This window comes from Urocampus carinirostris, chromosome 6, assembly GCF_059441175.1.
Source record: "Urocampus carinirostris isolate Australia breed hairy pipefish chromosome 6, RoL_Ucar_1.0, whole genome shotgun sequence".
NCBI classification, from domain to species: domain Eukaryota; kingdom Metazoa; phylum Chordata; class Actinopteri; order Syngnathiformes; family Syngnathidae; genus Urocampus; species Urocampus carinirostris.
Window position 1 is genome coordinate 15,444,288 of NC_142354.1, and position 13,000 is coordinate 15,457,287.

At 40.4% G+C, this 13,000-nt stretch overlaps 1 protein-coding gene across 3 annotated transcripts in view; it reads left to right on the forward strand.

The window, feature by feature from the left end:
* The first annotated feature begins 1,531 nt into the window (after positions 1-1,531).
* The window catches only part of mon1bb (MON1 secretory trafficking family member Bb), a 37,257-nt gene continuing 25,788 nt past the window's right edge, over positions 1,532-13,000 (forward strand). For all 3 annotated transcript variants that reach the window (XR_015850709.1, XR_015850710.1, XM_088338035.1), the window contains exons 1-5: positions 1,532-1,659; positions 4,655-4,749; positions 5,074-5,670; positions 9,665-10,457; positions 11,484-11,631. Coding sequence is in view for 1 of the 3 variants with exons in the window: in XM_088338035.1 (XP_088194161.1) it covers positions 4,671-4,749; positions 5,074-5,670; positions 9,665-10,457; positions 11,484-11,631 (1,617 nt within the window). In the remaining 2 variants the exon portion in view is untranslated. The remainder of the gene's footprint in view (positions 1,660-4,654; positions 4,750-5,073; positions 5,671-9,664; positions 10,458-11,483; positions 11,632-13,000) is intronic.

Consider the following 13,000-nt stretch of genomic DNA (forward strand, 5'->3'; position numbering starts at 1 on the left):
GCAGGAGGAAAAATAAAAAGCAGTATACTTAACCAGGAGTGTGGTGCAATGCCCTATGAAAAGAGAGGCATTGCAGATTTTGGTTGGGATTACCAGTTACCAAACTTATCCCGATGCTCATTCAACATGTTTTCAGAAAAATAGCAAAACTTGATAAACAGGTTAAAAATGTAAAAAAAAATACAAAATTACTATTTACGATGACTAATTATTAAAAAAACTGTTAACCAACATGAATAACCTGTATTACCTCCTGACCTACAATGACTGCAAATGATAAGATTTTTTTTGTGTCAATTTAAGCAACAGGTTATTTTAAGGTTTAAAAACAACAACCTAAAACCGGTACCAATAGTTATTTGTAAACATTTTCAATAGATGGTGTCCCTCAAGATTTTTTTAAGGGAAAAAAGGAAACTTTAACTCCTAAAAGCTTGGGAAATACTGCCTTAAAGGTGAAAGGCTGCGTCAAGGGAGGCTAGAATAAAGTGCAATGGAACCTCCACTACACTAGGGGGAAATGGCGATCTCAGTGGCTGAGTGTTTTATTGAAGTATAAGCAGTGATTATCAAGTGGAGACACGAATTCTAGCAGGCCCTTAAATGACCCCATGAAAAAAAAAATTACACGGATGCGAAGACAGCCGAAGAGGGACAGGGTAAGGAGACAAACAAAAGTCTCCTCCAGTACCACTACACTGCGACCTTGGAGGGAAACAATCAAAAACTGGTGTTCTTGCTATGTTAAATATGTTGGCAGCGGACAGCACAAAGCCAAAAAAATAAGCTGTCATTTAAAGACATTACAATCCAATCATGCTGATGAGACGCTTGAGGTTTTCTTCAGCAAGAAATGTCCCGATAGGTGTAGATTTGACATGGAGGGAGGTGATGTGTTGCCATCATTCATCCATCATCTACACTGCTTATCCTTAGTAGGGTCGCGGGGGTGCTGGAGCCCGTCCCAGCTATAATCGAGCAGTGGGCAGGGAACACACTGGTTGCCAGCCAGTCGCAGGTCACACAAAGACAGACAAGTCACTCGCACATTCACACCTAGGGACAATTTGGACCAGTCAATTAACCTGACATGCATGTTTTTGGAGTGTGGGAGGAAACCGGAGTGCCTGAAGGAAACCACGCAACCACTGCGCCGGCGTGCTGCCCTTGTGTTACAATAAAGAACAATATTTGTTTTTTCCCCACCAATATTATGTGATCACTTAAAAAACGATCCTTGGGGGTGCGAGAGGATTTCTTCTTCCAGGGGGTTGCTGACAGAAAAAAATTGAGAAGCACTGAACAATGTTCATTAGGTTGTTATCGATGGCAATAAATTTCTAATTCCAAAGGCATTAAAAGGGGGAAAATGTGTACAAAAACTAATTATAATTTTTTTTCTGGGGTTAAAGATAACCTCATTAGTTGACGAAAAACATATTTTCAGTGGCGTTAAATTTTAAGGCGGGGCCGCCTGGAGCCAACGAGCAACCCAATTGGTCAGATTAGTTATGACGTCACCAAATCCGGATGCATCTCCTGCGGTAAGAGAAGCATTTGTTTTCGTATCGTTGACGGCTAAGATTCAAGAGCTTGACCGCCACGGCGACTCCATGTAGCGTTTTAACATATTTTTCTTTCGTCTGTTTCCAAAAAAACGTAAGTTAAACATTTTTCGGGGGCTGTATTTTCACTTAATATGGCGACCGTGTCCGGGGATTAATTTCAACTATAAATGTGTGTGTATTGTTTGCTAGCAGTTAACGCTAGCATTGGGATTCATATTTTCCGAGTTGATCAATATATCTGCCCATAACCATGAATAAAAATAACAATTTACTGTGTCATACAACCCACGGCGGCACACCAAAACTAAATCCTACTTATTATCGAGAGGTTAGCCTGTTGGCGACCACAAAGTCGTTTGAATACTCTCGCTTTCTATGAGTGTTCATGGTATTATCCAGACTCGCATAGCAAATTCCACTGTGAACTCTGTGATAATATTCAACCACTAGCTTTTTTTCTTGTCATGTGACGGCACACAAAAATAACTGCTTGCCATTCATCAATGCTGCTGTTCATGAGTCTTGGGTTGTCCGTTTTAACCGCAGGGTCTTGTAAAATGCAATGACTTGCGGTGAGGTTCGTGTCTGGTGAGGCACAGGCAGATCTACAAATAAATGAACCTACATCATCATTTGATTGAAAGGAAGAAAGCTATCATTGATTTTAGCATTGAAAAATGCTTAATATCTATGTGCTGCTCCTGTCTGAATAAAAAAGGCCATGCAATGAGATAAAATATAAGGGTTTGCTAATACTATAACTAACTGTGGCTGAGATGTGCGCTATTTTGGAATATGGTCTCTCCATCGCCCTCTGCCAGGAGGCAAAAGAATTGTGTGCCTCACTTTGCATCTGCAGACACTCTGCACCAGAGTTAATATCTTAGGGCTGGATTAGGGCATAAAATGTCATTCATTGAGTTGGGCTAGGCTTCTCTTTCACGGATTTAAAAAAAAATTCTCTCGTCATGTGTTCTACGCTTTCTTTTCTTCATGGGTGATCCGGGCAGCATGCACGCTGCTCGGCGCGTGTGCTGCTCGCGCCGATCGGTTCTGCGCCGTTCGATCGGTTCCGCGCCGGCCGACCGGTTCCGCGCCAGCAGACCGGTTGTTGTCGTAGATGGCCGAAATCACCGTTCCTCTTCACAAATATGATGTGAGAATTCAGGATTACTTTGGGCTCAGTCCCTCAAAAAGTTAATCAGTTGGGCTCTGGCTAGTTCGGGCTTTGATACCCGCAGGCTGCGTCGGGCTCGATTTTAACTCTACTCAGGACAGTAAAACTATATACTAATCCGTTCTGAATAAAAGCATTTTTAACTAGGTTTCCATTGTGAAAAAAATCCATGCGATGAGAAAAAAATACTCCATGGCTTCACTTGCTGTATCCTAGCTAACACTGTCACTAATTGTATTAAGACTGATGTGTGCACCAATTCAGAAACCTTGGTCTCACTATCGCCATTTGCGATGGGCAAGAGAGTTGCATGACTCAATTTGCATCTGTATACGTTCAACACAGTACTAAGTTACATACTAATTGTATTCGTAATATCCATAGTATTATGTGAAAATTCATCCATCCATCCATTATCTGCACCGCTTATCCTCAGTAGGGTCGCGGGGGGTGCTAGAGCCCATCCCAGCTATCTTCAGGCAGTGGACAGGGGACAACCTGAACCGGTTGCCAGCCAGTCATGTGAAAATTCAGTGATTTTGAAAAAGAAAATCACCTAATCTTGAAATTAAACTGTAAAAAACTTTAAAGGTGGGGTGTGTTGTTTGAGGTGTCTTTAAAAAGTTGAAACTAGAATATTTTCTCTAAGTATGTGTTTATGCCGAACTGAGTTCAGAGAGTTTTTATTTTCCCCCCACTGTGCCTATCTGCTTTTATCTTACTTTTACCAACGCTGTTCCGGGACTTGCAACACATTAGGTAGGAGGAAAGTGGGTACTGGAGACGGGTTTTGAGAGTTACTCTATGCTTATCATAGCCGTTTTTGTTAAACTAGTAAGATAATGGTAAAAGTAAATAAGGGCCTGTTTCAAATACAGTCCAAACGCTTATATACTCATGACTGCTCCAAGGCTGCGATCATGACTTTAAGCCTGTAGATGGTGGCTGAGAGTAACAAATTTTTAAAATTCTGGACAGCTCCTTTAACACCGAGTAAGTATAATCATTCAATATATTTAAATTTTTCCACGATGAAAAGTGAGACACACGCTCACAATCATCCCTGTGAGTTATTTAAAAGATGTCAGAGGGATACTTTAAAATAGATTAAAGTGAATCGATAAACAGATCGTTAAAAGTAACGTATGAACACTGGAGAAAGCATCTAATTCCCCTTATATGTAATGATATTTCAAGACTGTACGTCCTCTTTAGGGTGGTCCTTATTTTTCGACTTTTAAAATTTCATGCTCTGACCCCTTGAATATGTTCCAATATATACAAAACGTAATTAGGCAAAGTTTCATCAAAATCAAAGGATATTTAGAGGTCGCTCAAGGCCTCTGAAATTTGGTATGAAAAATAAGGATTTTTCGCACATTATATCAGACCTAGTGTACAAAGTTACTTGTAACTTTTCTTGTGTTACAATTATAAGCAATGGACTGAAATTGGATGTTCTAAAACGCCGTACACATAGGGTTAAGATTTCCGTTTTTTCTCGAAAATTGCCAAAATTTTACCATTTTGGGAAATTTCAAAGTCGTTGAGCTACCTCTAAATATTATCCAAATTGTTCAAAATTGCACACAGTGTGTTTTTATCGATATAAGAACATATGCGGGGGGTCAGAGCCCAATATTTCAAAAAAAAAAATTCGACCCCCATTAAGGACCACCCTAGTCCTCTTGCTATTCCAGTAATCAAATAGCCGCATGTTTTTTCCTTAATATGTGAGAAAGCCGGATTAAGTTAAACAAAACAATGTAATCACATGCCTATTCCACCCAAAATTATTTAAATTGGGTTGCAAAGCGTGCACCTCTAGAACATGAAGCAGGCTTACCCATTATTTTTTGCCTTGACTGCTTTTTCTTTGTCCTTTTTTACCTGTGTCCCAATTATCCAGTGACTGGTATGGTATCATGGAGATGGACAATCATCAAGAGGGAGTGATCCAGGGAGTCAAGATCTGTTGTCCACACTTAGATATTAACACAACAGGTACAGTAGCCCCAATATATATATATATATACATATATATACTGTACAGTATAAATACATTTTTATATTACATTGGCCAGATTATTGTTAAATGCTGACCTTTTGCAATCTCCGATATGACATAAAATACAAAGCACATTCACATCCATTTATCTGGGTCAGAAGTGCAGACGGGCATTCTTTTTTTGTATTTTTTGAGGTTTCCTATCACACTTTCCAATCATGCGGTATGCTAGAATGTTAGCACTTGTCAAAATTCTCGACCCATTTGTACCATCCAATAACCGCGTATAATATAATACCATTTTGGTTACTTCACTGCAGAGACTCTGGCGACCTCACTTTCACTTTTGGGCAATCACATGTTTCCTGACATAGTGGCCAGAAAGGCTGCTCATGAAGAGGAGCACAGACACGATATTTCAGAAGATCAAACCCAGCACACACAGGATGTTTCAGAAGAACCTGCACAGCACGCACAAGATCTATCAGAAGAAGCATTTCCACGGGACACTAAAGGTTCTCCTCCTGTGACGGCGAACGAGGAAGAGAGTGCAGAGCATCTGGGAATCCAGGCTAACGGCACTCGAAGGGACTCGGGAGAGTTTGTGGTCACCATGCTTGCCAAGGCCAAGTTGGAAGAACAAGGTCTCGGCGTAAAAGGTCGCTCGTCACCGCTACTTGAGACGGGAATCCAAGAATCTCCAACTGCAGACCAAGGCGCATCCCACCGCAATGAGGACGTGACATCCGAAAGCTGGCGGCAACACAGGAAGCACGTTTTTGTCTTGAGCGAAGCTGGAAAACCCATCTATTCACGCTATGGCAGCGAAGAAGCTCTGTCGTCCACAATGGGCGTTATGATGGCTCTGGTGTCCTTTGTGCAGAGTGGAGATAACATCATACGCTCTGTATACTCAGGTGAGCTTTACAAGAAGGCAAAATCGAATGATGTTGTGACATCTTTGAGTTAAAGTGACTTTTTTTCAGTTCAACATAGATCATTGTTTTTAAGAGATGTTTAAAGGTACAGTATATGCTTTGCATATTGATAATCAATACATACTGGAAGATGGTAAGATATTGACTGCTCTGAAAAACAATTAAATGACACAAACAGTGGACGGTGGGAGAGGTATTTTTACTTTTGATCAATTTCTTTGTTTCCTGAAACGAAACGTTTCAGAAATCTACCTCCCTCAACAACGAAAAATGGAATCGGAAGTAATATTTTCATGTTTTATTAAGGGATGAGCAATTACTGTACCATTTCTAGGTATGCTAAAACAATATAATATTTAAAGATCTTGGTACATGAGACGGATATCAGTGGTCTCTGTGTAAGGGCTTTATTATGGATATGTATAGCATACGCCAGCTTAATAATCACAGCTAAGTCAATTATAGTGACACTAAACTTTGACGCATACTGTATATACAGGGAGTGCAGAATTATGAGGCAAATGAGTATTTTGACCACATCATCCTCTTTATGCATGTTGTCTTACTCCAAGCTGTATAGGCTCGAAAGCCTACTACCAATTAAGCATATCAGGTGATGTGCATCTCTGTAATGAGAAGGGGTGTGGTCTAATGACATCAACACCCTATATCAGGTGTGCATAATTATTAGGCAACTTCTTTTCCTTTGGCAAAATGGGTCAGAAGAAGGACTTGACAGACTCTGAAAAGTCAAAAATAGTGAGATATCTTGCACTCTTAAAATTGTCAAGCTTCTGAAGCGTGATCATCGAACAATCAAGCGTTACATTCAAAATAGTCAACAGGGTCGCAAGAAGCGTGTAGAAAAACCAAGGCGCAAAATAACTGCCCGTGAACTGAGAAAAGTCAAGCGTACAGCTGCCAAGATGCCACTTGCCACCAGTTTTGCCATATTTCAGAGCTGCAACATCACTGGAGTGCCCAAAAGCACAAGGTGTGCAATACTCAGAGACATGGCCAAGGTAAGAAAGGCTGAAAAACGACCACCACTGAACAAGACACACAAGCTGAAACGTCAAGACTGGGCCAAGAAAAATCTCAAGGTTTTATGGACTGATGAAATGAGAGTGAGTCTTGATGGGCCAGATGGATGGGCCCGTGGCTGGATCGGTAAAGGGCAGAGAGCTCCAGTCCGCCTCAGACGCCAGCAAGGTGGAGGTGGGGTACTGGTATGGGCTGGTATCATCAAAGATGAGCTTGTGGGGCCTTTTCGGGTTGAGGATGGACTCAAGCTCAACTCCCAGTCCTACTGCCAGTTTCTGAAAGACACCTTCTTCAAGCAGTGGTACAGGAAGAAGTCCGCATCCTTCAAGAAAAACATGATTTTCATGCAGGACAACGCTCCATCACACGCATCCAAGTACTCCACAGCGTGGCTGGCAAGAAAGGGTCTAAAAGAAGAAAAACTAATGACATGGCCTCCTTGTTCACCTGATCTGAAGCCCATAGAGAACCTGTGGTCCCTCATCAAATGTGAGATTTACAAGGAGGGAAAACAGTACACCTCTCTGAACAGTGTCTGGGAGGCTGTGGTTGCTGCTGCACGCAATGTTGATCGTGAACAGATCAAAGCACTGACAGAATCCATGGATGGCAGGCTTTTGAGTGTCCTTGCAAAGAAAGGTGGCTATATTGGTCACTGATTTGTTTTTGTTTTGTTTTTGAATGTCAGAAATGTATATTTGTGAATGTTGAGCTGTTATATTGGTTTCCCTGATGAAAATAAATAATTGAAATGGGTATACATTTGTTTTTTGTTAAGTTGCCTAATAATTATGCACAGTAATAGTCACCTGCACACACAGATATCCTCCTAAAATAGCTAAAACTAAAAAAGCCCCACTCCAACTTCCAAAATATTCAGCTTTGATATTAATGAGACTTTTGGGTTCATTAAGAACATGGTTGTTGTTCAATAATAAAATTAATCCTCAAAAATACAACTTGCCTAATAATTCTGCACTCCCTGTATATATATATATATATATATATATATATATTTATATACACCAATGGCATTGAGTTTTTCTATTAAATTAAATTGACTGATCAGAACAAAAGAAACAAAAGATTTTAAAAACATCTGGCCTCTAATGGAATGGGTTTAGGCATTTAAAAGCTTCGGCATCAGCCTACTCCTTTTGAGCACATGCTTATATATATTATTGTATCGTTCATCTTTATTTATTTTTTGTGCAAAAATTATGTTGTTTGTGTTGGTAAATTGTAGATGCTGTTTTTTCCGTGATGTGCCTAAATAAAGCCTCAATTAATCAAACCTTTGAGAAAATATTTAAGTATCAAAAAGAATGGTTTGGACACTAAGTGCCTGATGGTATGACGTTAACTACTTGTATTATAATTGGACCGAATTGAACATTCTCAGTGTTTGTATATATTTTCACCAGGTCCTTATAATTGTAAAGCTCTGTCTATTGGATGGAGAATCTAATATTATTTGGTGGCATTTATTCAAAACTTTATTAAAAGAAGAAAGTATGCAGTCACCCATAAACGTTATAATAAAGACACGTGAAAAGGATTCATAAATGCATTGCTTCACAAAATGATTCTTGGAAACTGGATCCCTCACTATTAGCCAGGAATAGAAATGAAGCTTACGCACACATTTATAGTGCAAAAATGTGGTATTCATTACAAGGCGCAACCCTAAAACGAGGCTTATGCCAAACATTTCTCATATATAAGGCACACTGGACTACAAGGCGCATGTATTTAAAACTACAATAAGAGCTACTTCAGTTATATACACTTATGGTAAATTTTAGTGCAATGATTGATCAGTGGAAGAGCGTCTCTGACAAAGATTGCAAAACATTGCATGCAACAGGATTTGAGCCCAAGTTGCGGCGATGAGCTTGCTGAAACCTAACCACTAAGACCAACAGTGATAGAGATGTCGCATTCGATCTTTGTCTCATCATCACACACATTTTACTGTGCCAGTAAGCATGTTAGCAAATTGAGAAAACAGAAAGTTGACATGAAAGAAGTAATTGAGTGCAAAAAAAGCACAATGGGGGGGAAAAAAAACAACTCTTTGGTGTATCTGACAATGAATCAGACTTTTATATCTATTCTAACCACCGCTACCCAGGTTCCCGTAGCAAACAATGTTTTGCAACATTTGTCAGCAATATTTTTCGATTGATCGATCATTGCAGAAATACGGTGGTATACTGTAGTCTCGCACACTAATAAAAACTATTCATTTTCAATTGTATACAGGTGTACTGTGTTATAAAGCGCACTTTCAAAGTTGTGGCCAATTTGGGGGTTTTAGGTAGGCCTTGTAGTCTGGAAAATACTTAAGATTTCTTTGCTAACTTGAACAAATGTAGTAGTCATTAAAATGTTTATTTGAAGTCAAGTTAGATTTATTTGTATAGCCCTTAATCACAAATTTTATCTAAAGACAGCACAGGATCACAATTACACTATCGCCTGATCTTATACCAACATGCAGGCAAGGAAAAACTCAAAACCTCAGCAGGAGTAAAAAAAAAAATAACCTTGAGAAGGGGCCACACAAGAGCTTATCCCCCTTTCAGGGTGACCAGGGTGCAATAAATTTAGCATTGGGTAACAGACACTGAATCCCTAATGCCCTGATAGCAGGTAATTGCCTTGCATGGCTGACGCTGCTGTCTGTTAGTTAGTGTGTAAAAGGGAAAAGTGTGTAGCACGTTGTAAAGTGCTTTGGGAGGTCTTCATTGACTTGTAAAGCGCTGTATAAATGCAGACCATTTACATTTACATTCAGTATACAAAACATATTGAACACCAATAAAAGAAAACAATAGGTAATGTGTTGAAATTTGTCCTGAAAGTGCATGACAGCAATGACTATGAATTGTTGAACCACTTGTGTGTTTCTCTGCGCTTCCATTAGATGAGCACACCGTGGTCTTCCTCCAAAAAGGCCCCTTGGTTCTGGTGTGCGTGTCCAGGAGTCGGCAGTCAGAGCATCAGCTTCGCAGCGAGCTCCTTTACGTCTACTACATGATTATTAGCATGTTGACACAGGCTAGCATCTCTCGCATCTTCGAACACAAGAAGAACTACGACTTGCGGAGGCTGCTGGCTGGCTCGGAGAAGATCTTGGATGGCCTCCTGGACCTGATTGACTCGGACCCTAGTTTCTTTCTGAAGGCTGTGCACTGCCTGTCGCTGGCCTCTTCAGTTAGGGACTCTCTCAGTCAGATTTTGCAGAAGGCCATCACCCCCAATCTGGTCTTCTCATTCCTCATCGCCAAGAATCAGTTGCTAACTGTGGTGCAGGAGAGAGCGGTCATCGAGGACGCCCGCCTGGAACCCGCCGACGTCCATCTGCTGCTCAACCTTATCGGTGCCTCCTCTGCATTCCAGGCGGGCGAGATCTGGACGCCAATCTGCCTACCGCTCTTTAACCCGGACTGTTACTTCTACGCTTACATTTCCTACCTTGACCCTCCCGAGTGCTCCGTCTGCCTGCTGCTGCTCTCCACCGACAAGGAGGCTTTCTACGCTGTGGCCGATTGCAAGCGTCGCATCGAGGAAGCTATGGTGGCGCAGGGCTCGCTGGGCCTCATCGCCAAGGCTCGGCCATACAGCGTCAGCCAGGTGGGCGTCTCAGACCTCAGGCACTTTGTGTACAAGCCGTTCGACGTGCCCGACAACCACCGCCAGCTCACGCAGTTCACAAGGTCTGTTTCTTTTTTTTGTTTTCATGCCTCTTGGCACTTGTTCTCATTTAGGTGTTGTCTGTGACGTCGGGGCCTGTCTTAGCCAACTGTCGTAAAGGCAGTCCAGAGGAGACAAGAACCAGCAAGACCACCGTATTTTGCAAGCTATAAGGCGCACCTAAAGCCCCAAATTGGCCATAAATTTGAAAGTTTGCCTTATATATTTATTGGTGTTCGCTACTACACCAGGAATCAAGGTGTATACTTCTAAGATCAATGACCGATCGATCAATAATCATCACTGGCCCTAATCACAGTTTATGGTATGCAACAAGATTCGAACCTGTGTCGCGATGGTGAGGGTGTAACAGATGTACGGATGACATTCGAAAAGGCATTCAATCTTATCTCATTATCACACTATTTTACTCATGGTTCCAGAAACATTGATTTGCACAGTGCATTCTGGTATGTTAAACAGTTCCTCCACGTCTTCATCTGTGCGTAATTAACATTGTGAAAAACAGAAACTAAAGACTATTACGTACGTTTACATAATAACCAGAGGGGTTATTAAGGCACAGGTGAAAAATTAGAGAGACTTATAATTGTCTCTGAATGCACTATGCAAATCAGTATTTCTGGCACAGTGAGGAAAAAAAATAGTGTGGTAATGATATGAGCTGTAATGCCATGTCATGTCATTTGCCCCACTGGTGGTCTTGTGGTTAAGTGTTGGCATCTTCAGGATAGATTCCCGTTGTAAAGGTTTTTTTTCAATCAGCGATACTTATCGACTGATTAATCATTGCACTAGTATACCGTAAGTGTATAAATAGCCCAATAGTTATACATGAATAAGGACAGTAGCTCCTACTGTAAAAATCATGCGCCTTATGCATGAAAAATATGACAAAAGACTACCTTTTGGGTCTGCGCCTTATCATCCGGTGCGCTTTATAGTGCAGAAACTCTTTTTAAAAAGGTTTGGAAAGTTTATTTTTCTTCTCTTGATTCTTGGGAATCACTTATTTTGACCCCTACCAGCCCCGAAATGGAAGCGCCGTACCACACAGAGGAGGAGAAATTGAGGCTTCTGGACCTTTATCGTTACATGCACAGCCGCATCCACAGCAGCTCTCGACCGCTCAAACTGATCTACCACGTGGCAGAGAAGGAAACTCTATTAGCTTGGGTACGTACAACGCCAAAAGTTCTGGGTTTTTATTCGAGTTATAGTTAAAAATGAAATTTGGGTCAAGAGTTGACTGACCCACTATTTAGGTTGATTTGACCCAAATTTTTAAATTGTTTTGCACAAATAACATTCTAAACCTTAACTTTGTTCATTTTTACTTAAAATAGAACAGAAAAATGGATCAGTTTGTTTTTACAGTGTCTGAAACTCATGACAAAAAGTTACCGGAAACACAATAAGACGGCTCATCGCAAAAAAATTTATTCCTGGACGCTGGCTATTTCAGCTGAAAATGAAAATCTCCATTCTGATCCCTGTGTATATGACATAGCTGTTTTCCATCTGCCATCAGTATGGACCTGTATTAACTCATCTTCATTCATGGAATGTTTGCATTGCGTCGTCTGCTACAAGCCACATGAACTCCTCTTTCCACTATGCTTTTAATGTACGTTTACGTTTTGTAGCGTCATCAATTTTGTTGGCTTCTTTTGAATCTTTCTTCTGGGGCTAACCACTCATCCACGTTTCTTGTGTTCTCTGTGCGTCTACTTTGGAAAATGATATGCAAATGCATAACCTTATAACGCTAGGGAAAGTCTGGAAGTACGAAGTTATTCGATGCAGGCTTCTGATCGGCTGCCGGTATGCAAATTGCCAAACGAACCGAAATTCGTAATTTCCAAACTGAACAAAGATTGCGACATCGGAATAAAGCAAACGTTTGATTTGAAAAATATAAAAACGAAAAGAAAAAAAAATTGGCCACCCGGGCACAGACGTTGTGTAAGTTGTACGCCCGACGTAAAAGATGCACGCTCCGGGCAGACGGTATTTCAGACACTGGTTTTAATTAGGTGCCTTAAAAAATAAATCATTTCAAGCACCTCCCGAAAAAAAAAAAAGTTGCAGTATTGTTAAAAAATAATACACCACCTACCTGTTATCTGTAACTCTAAAAACGTTTTTATTGATAAAATCTGGTCACACCAAAGTTTGATATGTATTTCCTCAAATAACAAATAATCATTTTACTAGTCTTTTGTTACCATCAGGGTTTGTACATTTTTCACGGCCATTTTCAAGCACTTTATAAGGAGTTTCAAAGCCAATTTTTCCAGTATGATTAAAGGAAGAAATCCAGTTTGAATCATGCCTTATGCAGATCCACAAATATATCTGCGTTTTACATATGTGATTTTTAATACTATGTGTGCATTCATCAAGGCATGTGATTTTTGGATTTTGAGTAAATCGCAAATATATTTGTGGATCTGGACAACACATGTGTAAATATTTTTGAGAGAAATCTCTCTCCATATAGGTTTACCATGTAGCTTACATTTTTAGTTGCAGGAAGTTCTTC